Source organism: Chiroxiphia lanceolata, chromosome 2 (genome assembly GCF_009829145.1).
Source record: "Chiroxiphia lanceolata isolate bChiLan1 chromosome 2, bChiLan1.pri, whole genome shotgun sequence".
Taxonomy (NCBI): domain Eukaryota; kingdom Metazoa; phylum Chordata; class Aves; order Passeriformes; family Pipridae; genus Chiroxiphia; species Chiroxiphia lanceolata.
In genome coordinates this window covers 118,346,989-118,365,151 of record NC_045638.1, presented here as the reverse complement: position 1 = coordinate 118,365,151, position 18,163 = coordinate 118,346,989, and the positions used below count along the sequence as shown (strand labels likewise).

The 18,163-nt window shown below is 45.0% G+C and overlaps 1 protein-coding gene across 3 annotated transcripts in view; it reads right to left on the bottom strand.

Moving 5' to 3' along the window:
- PTGFRN (prostaglandin F2 receptor inhibitor) overlaps nt 1-18,163 on the bottom strand; it is a 67,895-nt gene that overhangs the window by 14,620 nt on the left and 35,112 nt on the right. For 2 of the 3 annotated variants that reach the window (XM_032680330.1, XM_032680332.1), the window contains 2 exons: nt 16,038-16,463; nt 8,747-9,166 (listed from right to left, as the gene is read on the bottom strand). In XM_032680330.1, the coding sequence (XP_032536221.1) occupies nt 8,747-9,166; nt 16,038-16,463 (846 nt within the window). The remainder of the gene's footprint in view (nt 1-8,746; nt 9,167-16,037; nt 16,464-18,163) is intronic. The other variant, XM_032680331.1, reaches the window with a different exon arrangement.

The following is an 18,163-nucleotide window of genomic DNA, read 5'->3' as shown; positions in this document are numbered from 1 at the left end:
TCCCTACACACTGCTCAGTTCTGGGTCACCAAGCACATCTCTACCCTGCCTCCCACACAGGAGCCAAAGCTGCCAGGGCAGTAAGGCAGGAGGGCAGCAGCTGCGCTGTCATTTCATGATTGTGCTTCCCCTTGGTGAGACATAAACAGTTCCTTCCCTTGGGTTATTTCCCTAGTAGGGTACATCTCCTGCAAATTACCATCTGTACCTCAAGGGAGAGATCACTGTCCTGGTATCACTCTCAACAAAGAGTCAAGAGATGTGTCAGGGGTTGTGCTTTTCCCTCTCCTAAGCAAGATTAATTACAGTGAAAGCTCCTTAGTTCAGTCTTAAAAACTGTGTGGCTGCAACTTCCTAGGGGGATATGTCTTCTCTGGATGTCTCTCAGGCCTTCTGCCCACATGACCCACGTCCTAGGCCTCAGGCATGAAAGGACAGAATAAAGCATCTTCATAGATTTATTTCCCCCACTACAAAACCTGAAAAGGCAGGAGGTTGTTTTCAACGGAGATTTGTAAGCCCTGAGCTGGACCAGCTGACCATTTAATCCCCTAAACCACCACCAGAAGGTATAATAGTCAGAGTTGTGATTGCTACACCTCTTGGGAAAGATTCACAGAAGCTGGTGACATGGCTCTAATCCCTCATTAAAGTCATCTGCACGTCACCCTGCTCTACAGAAGGCTTCTGGTCTTGTTCCGAAAAACCAAACCAAAACCAACCAAGCAAAAAACCCCAATCACCCAAAAAAACCCCAAAAAACCAAAAAACCAACCAACAACCCAAAAAAACCAACCCACTAACTGACCAGTGCTTTTAACCAGATTTATGTCCCCATCTTAAACAATATACTCTAGCTTCAGCTGAACCTGTCTGACAATAGGATGTGAGAAGCAGGAATGAGCTGCATGCCCATCTCAAACAAAGAAACAGCAAATCAGTTTTTTAGTGGGTTACAAGAAAAACCATGGTTGTATTCAACGAGACTTCTGCTTTTCTTCAGACTCAGGAAAAGCACCTGGGCAAAAAAGAGCAGCAGAGCAAACAAGATGCTTCCAGATACATTTTTCAAGGCTCCTGATGACCTCCCAAGAGGTCTAAGGTGTGCCACAAAAATCTTGGTATGGATCCTGGTGGTGTGGTTCATGTCATCACCCCCTGTTACCATCACACTTCAGTACTCAAGAGACCCTGGATCTGGAATCCACCAAGCAAAGCTTGGCACACAAAACCCAAGCTCTTTCCTTAAAGTTTCTGCCTTCCGGTATAAAAAAAAACAACCAAACAAACCAACCCACCACAAACAAAACCCAAACCAACCAAAGAGCAGCCCAAAACACACCCAAAAAACTCAAGGCCAAGGTTACAGGCACAAGCATGTGGTAAAACAGGTGACTCCCAGCAGACCTGGATGACACTGACCATCAGGGTCTCAGCATCACCACACTCAAGCGCTTCCAGTGTCACAGGGAGGGTTGGGAAGGTGACACGAACTCTCCTTCAGTGACATCCCAGTTCATGCTACATTAACACCGGGAAAAACAGAACCCCGCAGGTAACAGATGATGTGGCTTTGGTCACCTTGCCACCTGCATTTAACAGGTTGAAATACTGTTATTGGCACTTACTTGGTCACTCGGGAGAATAAACAAACCAGAGTTTAGTTTCAGTCACAGGGCTGACAGAACAAGCGTGACCTGCAAAGCCCGTCAAGAACAAAGCAAAGTTAAATGCAGGAAAGCTGCTCGTGAGTTTGAAAGCTGAGAAACAACTGGATTTTAATAACTTCAGATTTGAAGATAAGAGTCATGCCCTCGGATAATCTGGAAACTAAAGAGCAGATTTACAAAACAAACCAGCGTTCCCAACTGTAAGAGCTAAGCATGATAAAGTGCCATATTCTGCTGAGACCTTTGATTTAAAGTAAGCCAGAAATCTCTCTTCCTCACTGTAAGGCCACGTGTAATCCTAGACACGGCCCCTAAAAGAAGTTCTCTTCTTTATTAAAGTAATAACAATTTTATATCAAAAAACATCTGCTGTTGAGACAGGAATAAAGAGTTTTCAGAGCTTTTCCTGCCTTCTGAATGCTTGAAAAATATAAAACTTTAAACAGAAAGCGAAGAAATTGAGGTTAGAAGTTTACCAACAGAAATCTGGAAGTGCTTAAAGAGAAACCAGGCTCCAGGATCAGAACTTTTTTCGTATAATTTCTTCTGAATGTCCCTTCTTATGGCAGATCTCAATGCTCAAACTGTTGATTTTTTGTCACCCAGGAAGGTAACTCCAGGATCCAAGTCCTGTAGGTGACACAGTTTTCAGCTGAGTCTTTTGCTAATTCTTTCACATCTAAAAATGAAAGGAAAAAGTGTTTATAAGCTGCACCAAAATTGATTTATTACTTTGTGCTCAGACTCACGCTGAACAGACTGCAGGGTGGAAAGGAGGAGTTCAAGTTGATCGAGTTAATTTACTCAACTTAAGCATTTACAAATTGGAAGGAAAAAAAAAATTCTGAGCCCTATTTACCTGATGTCACCCCATTCTCCCTGCTTTCCTTCCCTGCTCAGTAATCCAAACAACCTAAGTGTCCAAGAAATGGGGGGAAAGGAGGGAGAATAAAACAAAAGCCAGTAAAGATGCAGATTTATAACAGAAGAGATCCTAATTATCCAGGTCCTAGGTGACATTTTGGCCTTTTTGGTATCATTTTAGCTTGGACTTCTCTGCCAAAATAAGGTGTAGTCTCCCCACAGACATGAACTACCTTTATTTCCCAGCCAAGCAGAGCAGAGCAGAGAAAGGTCAAGTAACCTGATGACAACAGAGACCCAGAGTAGACTGTTCCAGCCAAGAAGCCTGTGCCCAGTCCATTACCGGGCAGCGAGGCCGCAATCCCCGCGTGCAGCTTCCCTGCTCGCAGTCAGACAGCACCACAGACCACAACGGGGGGAAAAGAAATGATGCAACCCACAAGTTGTCCATCCTCCAACATATTACTCATATCTGCCCTGGCACCAAATCATTCACTGTTCAGCTGAGAATCCCATGACCTGCCTTTTTCCAGATAATGAGTTTCTTCACCTACACTATTCCAGACCCCTGCCCTTTCCCTGCTTCTTCACGAAGCTGTTCCCTAACGAGCTGTACCCCAAGCCTCATAATAGCTGTTACTGGAAGAAGCCCTCAGTAGTTAAGACTGTGGTTTCTACTTCCAGCTACAAATTAATGCACACAGGCACAAAGGCACACAATGACAAAGCACGTTCCTGCCCATTAACAGTGGCTGGAAAACACCAGCCTTTCTTGCCAAAGAGTTTCTGCTGCACTGCTTTTCATTCATTTCCGTGATTAAGGCTTCTTTCCTTTAAGAATCTTTCTATTCGCCTTTCTTAAAATTGAGTATCTCTCGGGGTCATTGCAGGGCATCATTTCATTTTAATTGCAAGCTCAACATCAATACTCAGCTCATATTTCAGCAGCTCTTGGTTTATCTCAGCTTCTTCCAAGAGGAGTGATAATACATTGCTGTGCAATGAGCTCACATGCAGACGTAATCCAGAGTTGAAGATTTCATCGAGATGCTTCCCTTGAAGTTCTCTTTTATTTTTGCCTCTCCAGAACTTTCTGCCCGCTGGTGAGTGGCAGAGGGGAGACAGCTCAGAGCACAGCCAAGCTCCAAATGGTTCTTTCTCATAACACACTTCTCAGCATTAGATTAAAAGCTTCCTACTCCCTGCTCCCCTCAAGGGAAGGGAAAAGAAGTCACTTCTGTGGAAACCCCTGTGAGTGTGTAGTGGGCAAAGACATCCTAAACACTAACTTTGGTTTCCCAGTTCATGGTGAAAGGGTTTGACAAATCAAAGGACAAATGCCAAAACAGAGTTTACGATGCCAGGATAAACCAGGTGGATTTCACAGAGACCAGGTATCTCAGCATTAAAAAGCAGCTGCAGGCCAGATGGAGCCTTTTGAAAGAGATGCCTGTCCAGACCTGCCTCAGGTAAGCACTCTGATCTCAAGCAAGTTCCCAGCTATTGGACTCCCACCTTTGCTGGCCAGCTCAGCTCAGGCTGAGGGTGAACACCAAGACAACAGCCTCTCCCACCCACTGCTCAGCCCTTGCAGGGTATTCCCACTGGAGCAGCACCTCCAGGTGATCAGAAGACAAGTGAGATTTTCAGTGTGGGTAAGTAGGATCACAAGTCTTACAAGAAGCTGTCTTGATAAACTGGGATCAGAAGGACAGCAAGGAACAGAAGATAGGTGTGTTCCAGGCTGAAAAAAAGGCCATGTACACATGCATTAACCAACAGCTTGGGAGGAGAGAGGATGCATTGGAGTGGAAACAGTGCAACGAAATTAAGAGAAAATTTCAAGACAACCACTGGCAGCTGCTCTTGTCTTCCGCACTGCTGAGCAACCTTTTAGAGAAAGAAATGGTAGAACCTCTGTTCTAGACTGAGAAAACAAAAAATAAGCACTGAAGAATATTAAATTCTTTATGTGGGACAGCTTCCCCACCCCTCAAATAAGCTCATTTTGCTTACAGCTACTGGACATACAGAAGGCATTCGTTTTACAAAATTGGTCTAGTGATCCATGTTATTCATGAGGTCATACCAGAAAATTCACCAGATCCTCTCTGGTCTTAAAATACATTCTGCAGAGAACAATCTGCTATTGATTTGATATTTGGAAACTAATGACTTAGTAGGCTCCTCCTTGCCATGGTCCTATCCCAACATCTAGTTTATGTAATTCAGTGGACAAAATCCACATTTCATTTTTTTTTATTTCAGGAAATTTCAAACAAATTCCTTTACATTAACATTTCAGATTGTTAACCAAATGGAATAAATACATCTCTCTGCAACAGCAAGTGGAGAAAGAAGAGAGAAGGTCTCTGCTTGCAGCCAGCAAGTTCTGCCTTGAATGGAAAGAATCTGAGGAAGACATTTTCCACAGATGTTCACGGAAAAACATTTCAGAGCACTGCCACATTTCACGCCTACTGTGGCAGGAAACACTGAAGTTTCATGAGTGAAGTCCCCAGTTCATATATGAAAAGCTTACATGCCCCTACCATTCAGAGAGATCACACTGCACAATGTGTATGCATGCTAAAAACACCTCTTTGAAACATCACTCAGCTCAGAGAGATCTGGGAAAGAGTCAAACTGGAGAGAAGGATTTCCAATCCCAGCAAGCCTCACCATCCCCCATCAAAGGAGAATCAATAAAAACAACTGAGAAAGAAATTCCTCCTAGGACTAAAAGATTCACGTAAAACCCTTTAAGGGTTTCCTTCTGCTGAAAATGCTGCTTCTGTATTGATCACCTCCCCACTTCAACCCCTATGATGCAAGCTGAAAACGCTGTCTAAATCTGAGGCTTCAAAGTAGGGAGAGCGGAATACCTTCTATTTTTCAAAATTATACTGCCTTATTATACTCCTGTCCAGCAGTTACAGCTACGCTGTGCTTCTGTTACACTTTGAGAACCCCACAAATCACTGTAACTGACTCGTTAAGTTTTCCTATCAGGGACAAACACAGTCATAAGTTACTCACCACGCCCCAGCCTCCCTATAACTCAGGATTCAGCAGAGCGGTGCTTCCCAGGTTTTACAACGGACTGGAAAGCTGCATGCCCCTCTTTTTTCTGCACCTTCCCTTCCAGTATCTTCCCTCCAATTTTGGGGAGCCTCTCATTCTCCCTGGAAACAACTATCTCCCTCAGCAGTTCTGCTTTTCGCCGTGCCCATTAGGGAAAATCCGGCACCAACTTCTTTTTCTGAAGAACAAGTTCGACAGCTGCCTGTGCCACAGGATGCAAGGGAAGGGTGTGATATCTGAGCTGTGCTTTCATAGCTGCTCCACAACTTTGCCATTTACCCTGAGTCAGTCTCAGTTTGCATCACAGGAGACCTCAGCAAACAAAACCAGAGTAACACACCCACAAAACATCTTCTGTATCGCATACTTAATTCCAAATAATTCTCTAAATAATAATTCCCCAGTTAGTCCACTCAAACTGTGCTTGTCACATGTTCTCATCACGCCCAGAGGTGAACGTCCAGCTGGGATATCTGAGTAATAACTGAAGGACACAAAGTTCATCCATCAATTAAAGAAAATTGAAGGTATTTCACGACAAATTTTGCTACATGCCAAGATTATTTTGGGAAACAGCACTCCAGTACATTGTGCCTGGGACCTCATTTCTCTCTTCATTCTTGTGCAAAGAATGAAAGGCTGACAGGGCTTCAGGACCATCCCTCCCCCTGCTCCAGCCCTGCTACTGGAATTCACACATTCCCAGGACACTTCTACATGCTGCCTCCCTTTCTTCACTCCATGCTCCAGAAATCCTATCTGGGTGAAGGGGCTGGGAGTACAGACTGACAGCAAAGAGAAGTCAAGACTACAACACGCACGCTTCCCTCCCTTGCATAGCTCTCGGTTTTCCCTCTGAACCACGGGTATCAGTAGCATCCCACCAAATTTTTTGGATAGCAGTTCAAAGTGACACAGGACAAGCAACGTTGGGAGAGGCACCAACCACACCACTTTTGTGCAGGAAGGCCTCCACATAAGAGCTTGGAGGGAGAGGGTGGGGTTTGGGACAGATTTGATTCTTGCTGGTTTCTTTTATCACCCCTTTGCAAATGCTGCTTCTCCCACTGTGTCTGATCCAGATATCAAGAGCAATAAGGCTAAAATTGTAGCCCATTAAATCATCCTGAGAAAGAGAGCAAATCTACAGCCATATTCATCTCTGACAATGCTGCTCTGAGAGGCACTCTGAACATAAGCAACTAACAGATTATTTTCAGGACAGTAATTTACCATAAAACTAAACAAGAAGCCAACCAGAAATCACTTAGAACCAAAGGAAGTGTTGAGCTGAGTCAACGTCCTCTCTCTGGCCAGCTAAGATCAAGCTGCATCTTTGTATCAGGATGATACATCTCACAGCTTCTTACAAAGTGATATCCTCATTTCCAGGCTGTTCCCCTACACTCAGCCCTTGCCCTTTTCCCCAGTGTGCCTAGTGTAAGGAAGTTCAGTTGTTAGAAATCACCTCATATAGAACAATTATCTTAGTTATGGATGCAGCCAGAAGTCAGGCTGCTCTTGCCTAGTCACAGACACTTCTAAAATATCCCACAGCCTGCCATTATAAGCACAATGAGAGCATGAAGAACAAGGAATGAGAGCAAAGACCTCCTTCCAAGTTGTGCCTGTGAACAGGAATGGGGAAGTGCAGAAGGTTTGCAGTACAGCAGCTAACTAGAGAGCTCCAACATAGCAAGCACCTTCGGGCTACGTTTGGGCTGTAAAACTCCTCAAGCAATCACCAGCTTGGTTTCAAATCATGGAGATGAGCCCTTCACTCCTAAGTGCACCAGTGTTACAAAAACAACTTCCGTGGCACTTCCCAGAGATACAGTATGTTAGGAAGTCAGTGTTAATATACATCGCTGATGATTCCAATCAATGCTGTCCCTCTCTCCCTCCCCCAACAATATATCAGCTCAGGCATATTTCTCTAGAAATATCTCAACAGGCAGGCTATGTTACAGCTGAAGGTAAGGGCTTCAGCAAGCAATTGAGGAACAGGATGTCCTTCTGGGTACTGAAATTCATCCCAATTTGTGGAGCTTTGTAGTCCAGCCACAAGGGACCTCTAAGGTCTTCCAGCAGCAGGATACACTTGCTGAGATGGCTGAAATGTTACCTTGACCTGACCATTTTCTGCAATTACATCAACAGCGAGGTGTGCTCAGGGAATTTAACAGTATGCTAATAGGGTCTGTTTTGGAGCAGAAATCCAGTTTATATTAATGTTCTTCCAGAGCAGCCACTACTAACAGCAATCTAGTGATACAGCTGGAAAATGCAGCTACATACTGAGAACCAGCTCTGAGCCTGCAGGACCATAAAAGCTGCATTAGTAAAGAAAAACCCAGGGGTTATGATTACAGCCAATTCATTAAACATCTTTCTGTAAACAATCAATAGCACAAAGGACACAAAAGTACCAACCAAAGAAGACAAGCATAGCTCTCAGCTGATGCCTCAAGCCCCTAATGGTTTTTTATTTTTCTAAGACTTGTAAGTTTTATAAGTAGTGGAAGTAGACTCTAAAAGCAGCATCCCTTGCATCCCTTTCCCTGTAGCACCCTTGTTTACACATTCCTTAACCCTCTTACCCCATTCTATGTTCCCTGTATCACTCCTACCCCTGACTGCAGCAGGAATGTTTAGTCTTTTGTCAAGGCAAGGCCTAGATTGTTGGCAGAACAGCATAAACCACAGAACACAGTTAAAAACTGGGTGACTATGTACCCTTTGTGCTCTGATGATGGTGAAGACGGGATGAACAGAGGGTCCCAAAACACACCCCAGACCCATTTTCAGGGGGTGGACCCAGGGCGGTCCAGAGCAAAGGCCACAGGGTGGACACATTTGGGATTGGATGGATGGTGTTATAAAATGTAACATCTGGAGCACAGGGGCGCGCGCGTCCTGTAACATCTTTAGCCTTGGCATAATAAACCCTTTCTTATCTCACCCCTAATTAACTGCTCCGGGAGATTTTTTTTTTTCAGCACCTAAATCCCACGGCAACACAGCCGTCACACCGTTTGTCCCAAAGAGCAGACGTTTCTGAGAGACGGGGGGGGTGGAAATCAATGGGAAAGCGTCGCGGAACTCCTTCCCCCAGACTCCGTACCAACCTGACGTCTGGAAGTCTATCTGGATGGGGTTGGACAAGCCGTTCACCGCCTCGCGCCACATCCCGCCGCCCCCCGGGGACCAGGCGGTGACCACGCAGCGGTACAGCCCCGCGTCCGAGATCTGCGTCTGGTACATCCGGTAGCGGAACTCGTTCTCCTGCACCTTCTCCAGGACCACCCCGTCCACGCGCGTCTGGTCCGTCCAGTCCTCCAGCCGCACCACCGAGTCCTGGTTCAGGGAGATGATGCGGGTGGTCCCGTTGGGGCTCGACTGATCCGTCAGCGGCTTCTCGGCCGTGATGAGGACGGAGTAGCGCGGCGTCTTGATGTTCTTCGAGGACACCTTGCATGTCATCTCAAAGGTGTGGCCTGCTACAAAGAACGGCTTCAGTTTCACCGCCTCCACCGTGAGCGTGTAATCTGAAGAGGGAGGGAAATAAGCAGCAAGAGAGGGGGTTAATAAGTAGGTAGGGATGTCCCTGCCGCACCTTTCCATCTGGAAGATTGCAAACAGGCAAAGTTCTTTTTTCGGAGGAACAAATCCCAGCACATTTATCTAAACACACATGGACATCCCAGAAGGCTATTCAGCAGTGCGCACAAACACACACACACACGAGTACACAACAGTTTGGGTCAGGAGGCAAGAATTCAAATAAACACCAGATAGGGAACAGATAATGCAGTACATGGGTCACAGTGTGACAGGACCTCCAGGATTGTTTTATTCATGAGCCAAGATATTAGACAAGATTCAGAGCCCCTCAGTGGCAGGGGATAAGGACACTGCTGAGGTGCTCACGATCAGTGACAGAAGCTGCCACTGACTGAATTAGCAGCATTTAGTGTAGCATCCTTTATTTCCCTTGAAAATCCACCCTAACAGCAATCCAGACACATTCAGCTGAAAACACATGACAGAAGTTGGTGATAACAGAAGTCTCCATCCCCAAAATCCCTATACACACAACTGCACGTTGAAAGAGTTAGGCACACCTCTGCCTCCACATTTCTTTCTTCTCCCCCCCATACCCCACTCACTGTTTCTCACGTGCACAAACCTACCAGAAGCCTTGACATTTACCAGCAGCCCATTTGACACCAAGAATGCCAGCACCACTTACTGCTCAGTTTCCTCCCATTTCTTCTCCGTTCTCTGCTGGCTCCTCCATCCCAAGAATCCCTTAATTACAGGGTTTGGGATAATTATACATCTACGAGCACAGCCCCAAGACACACAAAATATAAGCTCACAGTGAGAAACTGAGAAAATGAGGAGTGACTCAAATTAGAATCAGATAAAAGGAAAGGGAGTTGCTGATTTCCTGGCATTGTGATGAAGAGACACCCTGCACATCCAGACTCTTCCTAAGGAAGGGAGAGCTGGAACAGAATATACAGAAGTACCAGTATTGGAAAAATACAGCCAATCCAACTCTCTGGACTTACTTTGTTGCTCTCTACTCTCCTTTCCTCCTTTTTAAAAAAAACAAATGTAGACCCGTTAAAAAACTACACAGATCACCTTTATGCAAGGTGAAACTTCTCGGGAAAAGGGAAATAAGCAACGGTGAGATTGTAACACATTTCCCAAAACTGAACTAAATGCGGTAATATTTATGTCCTCCCCACAAGAGCAACAAGATACTTGTCAAGATTACATTTTGCAGTGTTTTGCCTTGAAGCAGCAGTTTTCACAATGAGTAAACACAGCCCACAAGATGAGAAACCCGGTATGACAACTTTAAATCAGCACTGTATAAAGCAGATCACAGTGCAAAGCCATATAAAGAAACAGCAGGAGCGGCGAAGGCTGAGATGCTTCTGGTGGTCTAGCTGAGCACAGAATTACTTGATACTCCACACCAAAACCCCCCCTCACACTTCCACCCACTAAGCAAGTGATAATACAAGAGTTGCACATTTAGGCACTCGGGGTACAATCACAATTGCAGTTGTACAGCGTCATTCTACACTTCCTTGTGAGAGAACTCATATATATATATAGAATCTAGACTTCAAATCCATTTTTTCCTCATTCTGTGTCCATGAGATTCTGATATTACTTTCTTCATAAGGTTGCAGCATTTAGGAGACCAGCCAAGATCAGCTTCTTACCTTTTTTAGGAATATAGAAGACAATTACACTTCTCCCCAAAAGCAGAAGCACAAACAGCCAGCCATACTCCTCTGGCACATATTGTTGCTTTCCAGGTCTTATGAGGAGGTTGTGGGCAAAAAAAATCCCTCCTGAGGTAAACGTTCTTTACATTGTTGATCTTCATGTCAGAGCACTGGGTCCCAGACACCAGAAAAGAAATCTTGCAATTGGTCTCTCATATGTGTGTTTAAGACAAAATACCTTCACGTGTTCAGAGCAGTACAGATACAGCTGAGATAACTCTCCCTACTACCTGGGCTTCAAATGCCTTAACTATTCCCTAAGCCACAGGTCAGGCAGCAGTACAAATGGCAGTGTCTTGGCCTCTTCAAGGACAGAGCAAATTTGTTCCTAGACATTCTTTCTTGCCTTTCCATTTGAGGGCAATAGCAAGTGCTTTTACCAAGTATTTCTGCTGAAGAAAAAGAAGAAAGGAGTGGTGGCAGCATGAGACAGCAGAAGTGCAATCTGTAGAGTTTGTGGAGGAGAACATCTGAGGCCCAGAGATGAAGCTGAAGAACAGTGGTAGAATTCAAAAGGTTTAGAAATTAGGATGCTGAACGTAGAAAAAGGAGATGTGCTCTTATGAAAGTCCTTTCAAAGGATTTTTCTACCTTTTAAAACTGCCGAGATCCCTAGGCTGGATGAACGCAGAAGGCAGAGGCATCTCCTCTTATATTAGACCACAAGAAATGCAGACCAGAATAGAGAAGGGGACACAAAACCCAGCACATACAGGTGGTGAATGTTTCTTAGTGCAAGAAAGTAGGGAAAAAAAAATAAAATCAAAGGAACATTTCTAAATATGCAAAAATTTTAGAGACCTGCATATGTAGGCAACAACCACCAAAAAACAACGCCCCACATCCTCTCAACTGGAAAAGCCTGGATCACGATTCCTAAGTGTGATTCTATGCCAAAATTGTTCTTCAGTAGGAGCAGACAAAGTGTAATTAGCACTCCTTCCCACACCCCCCCTAGAAAACCATGTGGTTGTCTCTGGAAGAGTGCACATTATGAGTTAGAGGGCAGACCAAAGACTTGGCATGTAGCTTAGAAATAACAGTAATATGAACAGAAAATTAAGTGGGAAGGGAAAGTTCCTCCATGTTTCCTATGTTAACAGAAATTACTCATCACATCTTGTAGCATAAGATGGGTCAGAGAGGTCAAACCAACATTTTCTTCCAAGAACTACCGCCTGAGGTCTCATTTCTAATCTTTTGGGAATTGCCAAGGGAGCAAAGTCTGTCTTGACCGCTACTCCACACTCTTGTCTCTCTGCACACATGCCTGCAATCCCACGTGGACTCTCATCTTCTTGTAAAGTTCCATGAATGAAAAGCACCATAAAACACACCCTGGACACTTGTATACAGGAGGCTACAATCTGCAGAGTTTGTGTTGGAAAGCGGTAGAGGAAGAGATCCTAAGTAAACCATACCCAAAGCTTATAACCCATTTGGGAACTACTCCAAGACAGAAGGCTAGCAGCAGAAGAAATCCTAGCCAAATGACTCAAATAAAATTCAAGTAAACTGTACTTTGGAGCCTGGCAGTGCAATCTTCTGCCTTCCATCACTGGCCAGTCCAAGTGGTTAAGCCACTCTATAATTCTCCTGTTGCTCTTCTACCACAAAGTGCATGCTCAGCTTCAAGAGCACTTCCTTCCAGAAAAGAGTTTTCACCAAATCTAAGCCAGTCAAACTTCTAGAGAAGCCTAACAGCTACAAGGGCAAGGAGACTTTAAAAAATAGCACCTTCCCTGCACTCCACTGACTCCATTTGGAAGAGCAGAGTGATGGCCCTGGCTAACAGTAACCTCAGAGCCTAATGGCACTAACTTGAGGCTGCTGACAAGACATCTCAATATTCATAAAGGTTTCTTCATCCCCCAGTGCACTAACTAGATTGCAAGCACGGGGAATGCAGCAGACATTAAGGTAATGACAGCTGTGCCTGCGTAGGAGGAGGTGGCTGTACAGCACCCCGAGGTACAATTGTGGCCCCAGCAGCTCCGATACCAAGAGTGCTGGAAGTGTGACAGGCACACAGAGCCTGCACTACAGCGTGACACGTGTACACACCACACAGGGCTCTCCCCATCGCTGCACACCAGCCCCCCCTCCCTGTTCTGCTCCCCTCACACAGCTGGGCAGGAGGAGCCCAGCCAGCCCTGAATGGGGGGGGGTTCACCAAACCTAAGGCACTTTCTCCTTCCTACACCCAAACTGGCACACACACCCAGCAGCGTGGTGCCATGGCAGTGGGAATTTCTTGGCTCAGGAGGAACTGCCTGTCTGTATTGCACGGTGCCTATTATACATCAGCGGCGATAAAGAGAAGTGGGTGGCAGAAATATTATCTGTTCTCTGTTTGCAGGAGTGTCTGGAAGATTAAGATGCCCCTGCTCCCAATTAAGTGTGATGGGAGGGCCTGGGCAAACATTTAGGACAAGTAACGTTATGTTAAATATAATTATTTCGTAAATTAAAGACAGGAGTATTAACAAAACCCCAAATAATAGCACCTTTGAGATTTGGAATTTCAATTAAAAGATAATGTTCTCTTTTGCAAAGTACTCCATGCAGATCCAAAGTTGACAACACTGGTTTAGGAAAAAAGCATTGATTTCACATTCCACTGCAAACAGTAGTTGTGTTCTAAATGTAGGCAGTACTCACAATCAAATTAATAAATAAAATTATCTTTTAAACTGTCAGACTTTTTCTGGTTTGAAAATAATTTACAGAGCCAGTCAAAAAGGTTTCCTCCCTTCCTTTACCCCTTTTACTGATTGGAATTTGTACTCTAAATAGCAAAAAATAAGAATACAACTGATGTGTTTCATTTCTGAGGTGAGAAAGACACTTTCTTTGTCACCTTGGCAGGGGAGAAGTGGAAGACGGGAAGAAACATATCAGGCAGACTATGTCAAAACCAAGGGTGATCTATGATAGCAATTGGCTGCATTTGCAAAGCTGAGTAAGCAGAAAGACACGTGAGCACTATTGGTCCCCACAGAACAAAACAGAAAACAAAGAGAATAAAACCCCAAGTTAAAAATGGGTAAACATACGAAAACAAAAAAGGATTTTTGACATCTTTGCATGATGTTTACATTTCGAGCAAAGGCTTCTTTATCCTCAATCAGCCTCTGTGCTGATTGGCCCACAGAAACATCATAAAACCATTTCTCCTTTCTCAAGAGCTCAGAACAACCTTTTTCAAAGTGGGATTTCTCCAAAGTCCTCCCACCTCCTCGAGCTCTGCTCTAAAGTTAACGCAGAAGATGCAAGTAATGAAATAAATGGAAGAAAAGTCTTTATGTAGGCATAAGCTCTCCTTTCTATGCCCAGGAAAAGGCAAAGTTCTGTTCTCTCCTTCGGCAAACATGTGAGAGCCTGGCTGCTGGCTTTTATAAGCACTGGGAGCAGTTAGGGACTCAAATCACCAGAGATACTTGTCAAAACAACAGTCAGAGAGCAGAGGCAGCAGCAGATTAACTCCTTCATAGTTGCTGGCTACAGCACTGGGCTCACAGCCGAGTGTGAAGCTCACAGGAACAGGGCATGGCAAGGGACAGGGCACACAGAAGAGGCATCTGGGGCTACACTGCTGAAGGGGGTGGAAGGGAAGAAGGAGAAATCCAGCCTATATGTTGCCCTCCCCACATTATATACACATGACATGCTTTTTCAGGAGGAGAACATTTTTGTAGGAGAGCTCACTTTCACATAATAAATCCCCCAACGCCAAGTTTTGCCAGCAAAACGTACTTTTCAGCGCAGGGACTATAACATTTACATTTGTGCTGCAAAATTAGCAGAGTTTTTTTGGAATAAAACCAGAAACACGGGAGTGTTCACACCTGTCACGGTTTGCTTTCCCTCAGAAATGTCAACACAGGCTGAGACTTTTCAACTCCAGCTGGTCTCTGGCTGCTCCAAAGGCAACAATCCATTACACATGCATGCATGTACACACACACTCCGTGGTGTGGCATAACACTGAACTAATTGTGACCAGCATTCAGCATTAATGAGAGATCTCATTCCTACTGGAGAAGCCAGCTTCAGGGAAGAAAAAAAAAAAAAAAATGACCTTTTCCTGGACCACATGTTTGGTCTGGGCATACAGGGAGCACTGAGCAGGCAGCCCACCATTTCTCTCTCCACTGAAGCAGAGTCACAGCAGAAGGTCTCCAGTTTGCTGCTCAGGGACTGTCCCTAAACAACTTTAAAATTATTTCAAAGTGCTTGTCTCTGAAATATGGTTCTCTGCCTGTGGATGCCTAAGCTAGACTGTTTAACAAATCTATCAAGATAAGCACAGATTTTTGCCAAAGATGTTACATCCTAGGTTATCCTAGTCCTTCTGATCCTATCCAGCAGACCTCTCTTGCGTGACTTCACATGGTATCACTCTACTCATCCAGGATACACAGGTCCATTTTAAATGAGCATTAAGCAACTCAGGTAATTACTGAGCTCCTAAAAAATGCTCCCAGAGTCAGTTACTGACCAGAGCTAGTTCACTTCTACCTCAGAAAGGCCCAGATCCAAGCAAGCCACTGAATTACTTTGCTCTGCTGCCTTCTTATTTGTTGATACTCTGATAGCACTACACCCATGAACTCCCTCAGAAGTGCCTCCTAAACACGGGCTTGTAGGAGAGAAAAGCAAAACCACAACTCTCAAACTGGTAGACGTAGAAGACAAAGTGACATTCCTCTTTTCACCTCAATACAACCCTGTTGTTAGCAGCAAGATGCACCCTAAAGAGACCAAAATTCTCCAAGTCATGAAGGGGGCAATGACCACAGCAACACTGCTGGATGCCATCCCTGCCACTTCCAGCCCAGCTCCTGGACGTCTCAGCAGGCTGATGGATGTATCTCTTTGCAGTTCCCCTCCAAACTGTTGCATAAAACTGGTGAACACTGTGTAGTTACTTCCCTCCACAAATCAGAGGTCTTTAAACAAGGTGACAGTGGTTTTTTTTTCATTTTCATGACACAAAACACCATTTCCAAAGCCCATTAGCAGGCCTTCTGGCTGACAAGCTTACTCAGGAGAAAACTACCTCAAGCCACCCAGATCTTTCATCGAATTGGTGCAAAGTCCCTACCTTGTGTAGCCCAGAAAACGTTGACAGGCGCAGAGGTCACATCTTTGCTCTTTACCCAGCTGTTGTTGCGGTGCCTGCTCCAGGCAGAGACGACACAGAAGTAATCCCCTCTGTCGCTCTCGGAAGTCCACTGGATTCGCAAACTGAAGGTGTCGGCAGACTTCTTAGAGAAGATTATTTCCCCGTTCTGAATCCGCTCTCTGCTCCTGTCCCCGGGCAGCAGAGTCCAGTCCGCGTCCATCGTGGCCAGGAGTTCATCTGCCACCACGTCGTCGCTGCGCAGGCGCTGCCTGTAGTACCAGGAAACGGCGAAGCGGAGGTTTGCCTCGGTGTCCTGCGCGTTCGTGATCCTGCAGTGGAGCTCTGTGGGGTCATCCGAAAACTTGGGTGTTTTAGACGCATTCAGGAACACGTCGTAGTCTGGTTCTGCAGGAGAAGAAACCCGGGGGGGGGGGGGGGGGGGGAAGAAGTTAGAAGCTACAAGCAGAAGGGAGAAAATGCTAGAACTTATTAAAAGTTATGCTAACTTCTGACATCCGGTCAGAAGCACCTGAGATAGAAGCCAAGTGCCAGAATACACATTTTTCTTACAAGACCTGGGAACCTGGACTATGGTTCTCAGACGTGCACCGGCCTGACACAGGTATCCCCAGGTCTGAATTTCCAAGCAAGACCTTCCGTTTCATACATCTAGTCAGAGCATCTCAGAAAAATCAAGACTAATGGATCTTGCTGAGCAAGAAAATTCCCTCCTTTAGGCCTGGCCCCAAGAACCCACCACGATGGGCTCAGGTTCAACCCAGCCAATCACTTTCTGCACCTCTTCAAACGCCTGGGGCAGCCTGCACCATGACACTGGTTATCCTCCAGCTTTAGACTAACCCGAGATATCCCATTTTCCCAGTATCTCTTCAGGATAAGAGGCCATTTTCCCATCATGAATTGCTTTCTTTTCCACACTTAACCATCCCATCGTGTCTCTATGCTACAGTTTAGGAAAGTTAAAATACCACCCCAAAGGCACCCATCTTACCCACCCAGACACCAAAACCAAGGGACGTGGGTACCACTGGCCACAGGCAGCACCAACAGCAGCGCACAGTGAATTTCAGTGGTCAGCATAATAAATACTACACAGGTCAATAAATACTAACTAGGTTAAGAGTCGAAGACATGTGGATCAGAAAAGCTTCACAGTCTGAACAGAGGAGTATGTGCTGTACAGCTATGAGGTTGGAATATCTCATGCTTGAAAACGAGTGCCTGAAATTCACGGGTTAAGAATGGGGCTGTTGCATTTAAATCTGAAATAGCTGGCTGTCCAAAGCCTACAAGCGATAAGGGAGCCGCATGACTATTTTCTCTCAGACTACAGAGATAGTAAAGGAAAAAGATTATAGCAAGAACCTCACACCACAAAGGAAATACATATTTATTTACTAGTATTAGAATATTTTTGTCTTGCTGTCTGCTATAATTCAGAAAAATGACTAGCTTTCCAACTGTTCGGCCAATACCCATCACGAGGCTTCTACATTGTAACTGTATTCAGTGCTCTGTATTTATTTCCTGCTTTTATGTTTTTCTTGGCATTTTGCCCTCCCAGAAACAATTAACTGAAGCTATAATTGGGACAGAGAAGGCAATCCAAGGCTAAAACTTAGGCCTAGCTTACCAGTGAGCCAAGATAATAAAGCATCTTAATAGAACTGCTGTGCAAACTGTTGTGTGCATATGCACTTATGGACTTCAGATGCAAAAGATAAAGACAATTGTAGCCAGCAAGCTGGGCTGCTGCTACGTCAGCTTGCAGAAAAGATCTCTCACTAGTAAGCGTTATGCATGCAGTGTCCTTGCATTTAGCAAGAACAAGGGCATCCACACACACCAGACCCCAGAGGACCTGGTGATACCGATGGTGAGTTTCTGTGGCATTAGGCAACACAAAAGCATAAAAGTACTGCTCCCCTAAGTCTGTAGTATCTACTGCCTGTGAATGGGTGTAGATTTCTGCACATTTTCTGCATAAGTAAGGCAAAATAAAAAGAAAATGCACAGAATTCTTCTGCAGGCAAAGCACAGGTTATTAATGGAGGCCAAAACCCACGTCCGGTGTAAGCTCCCAT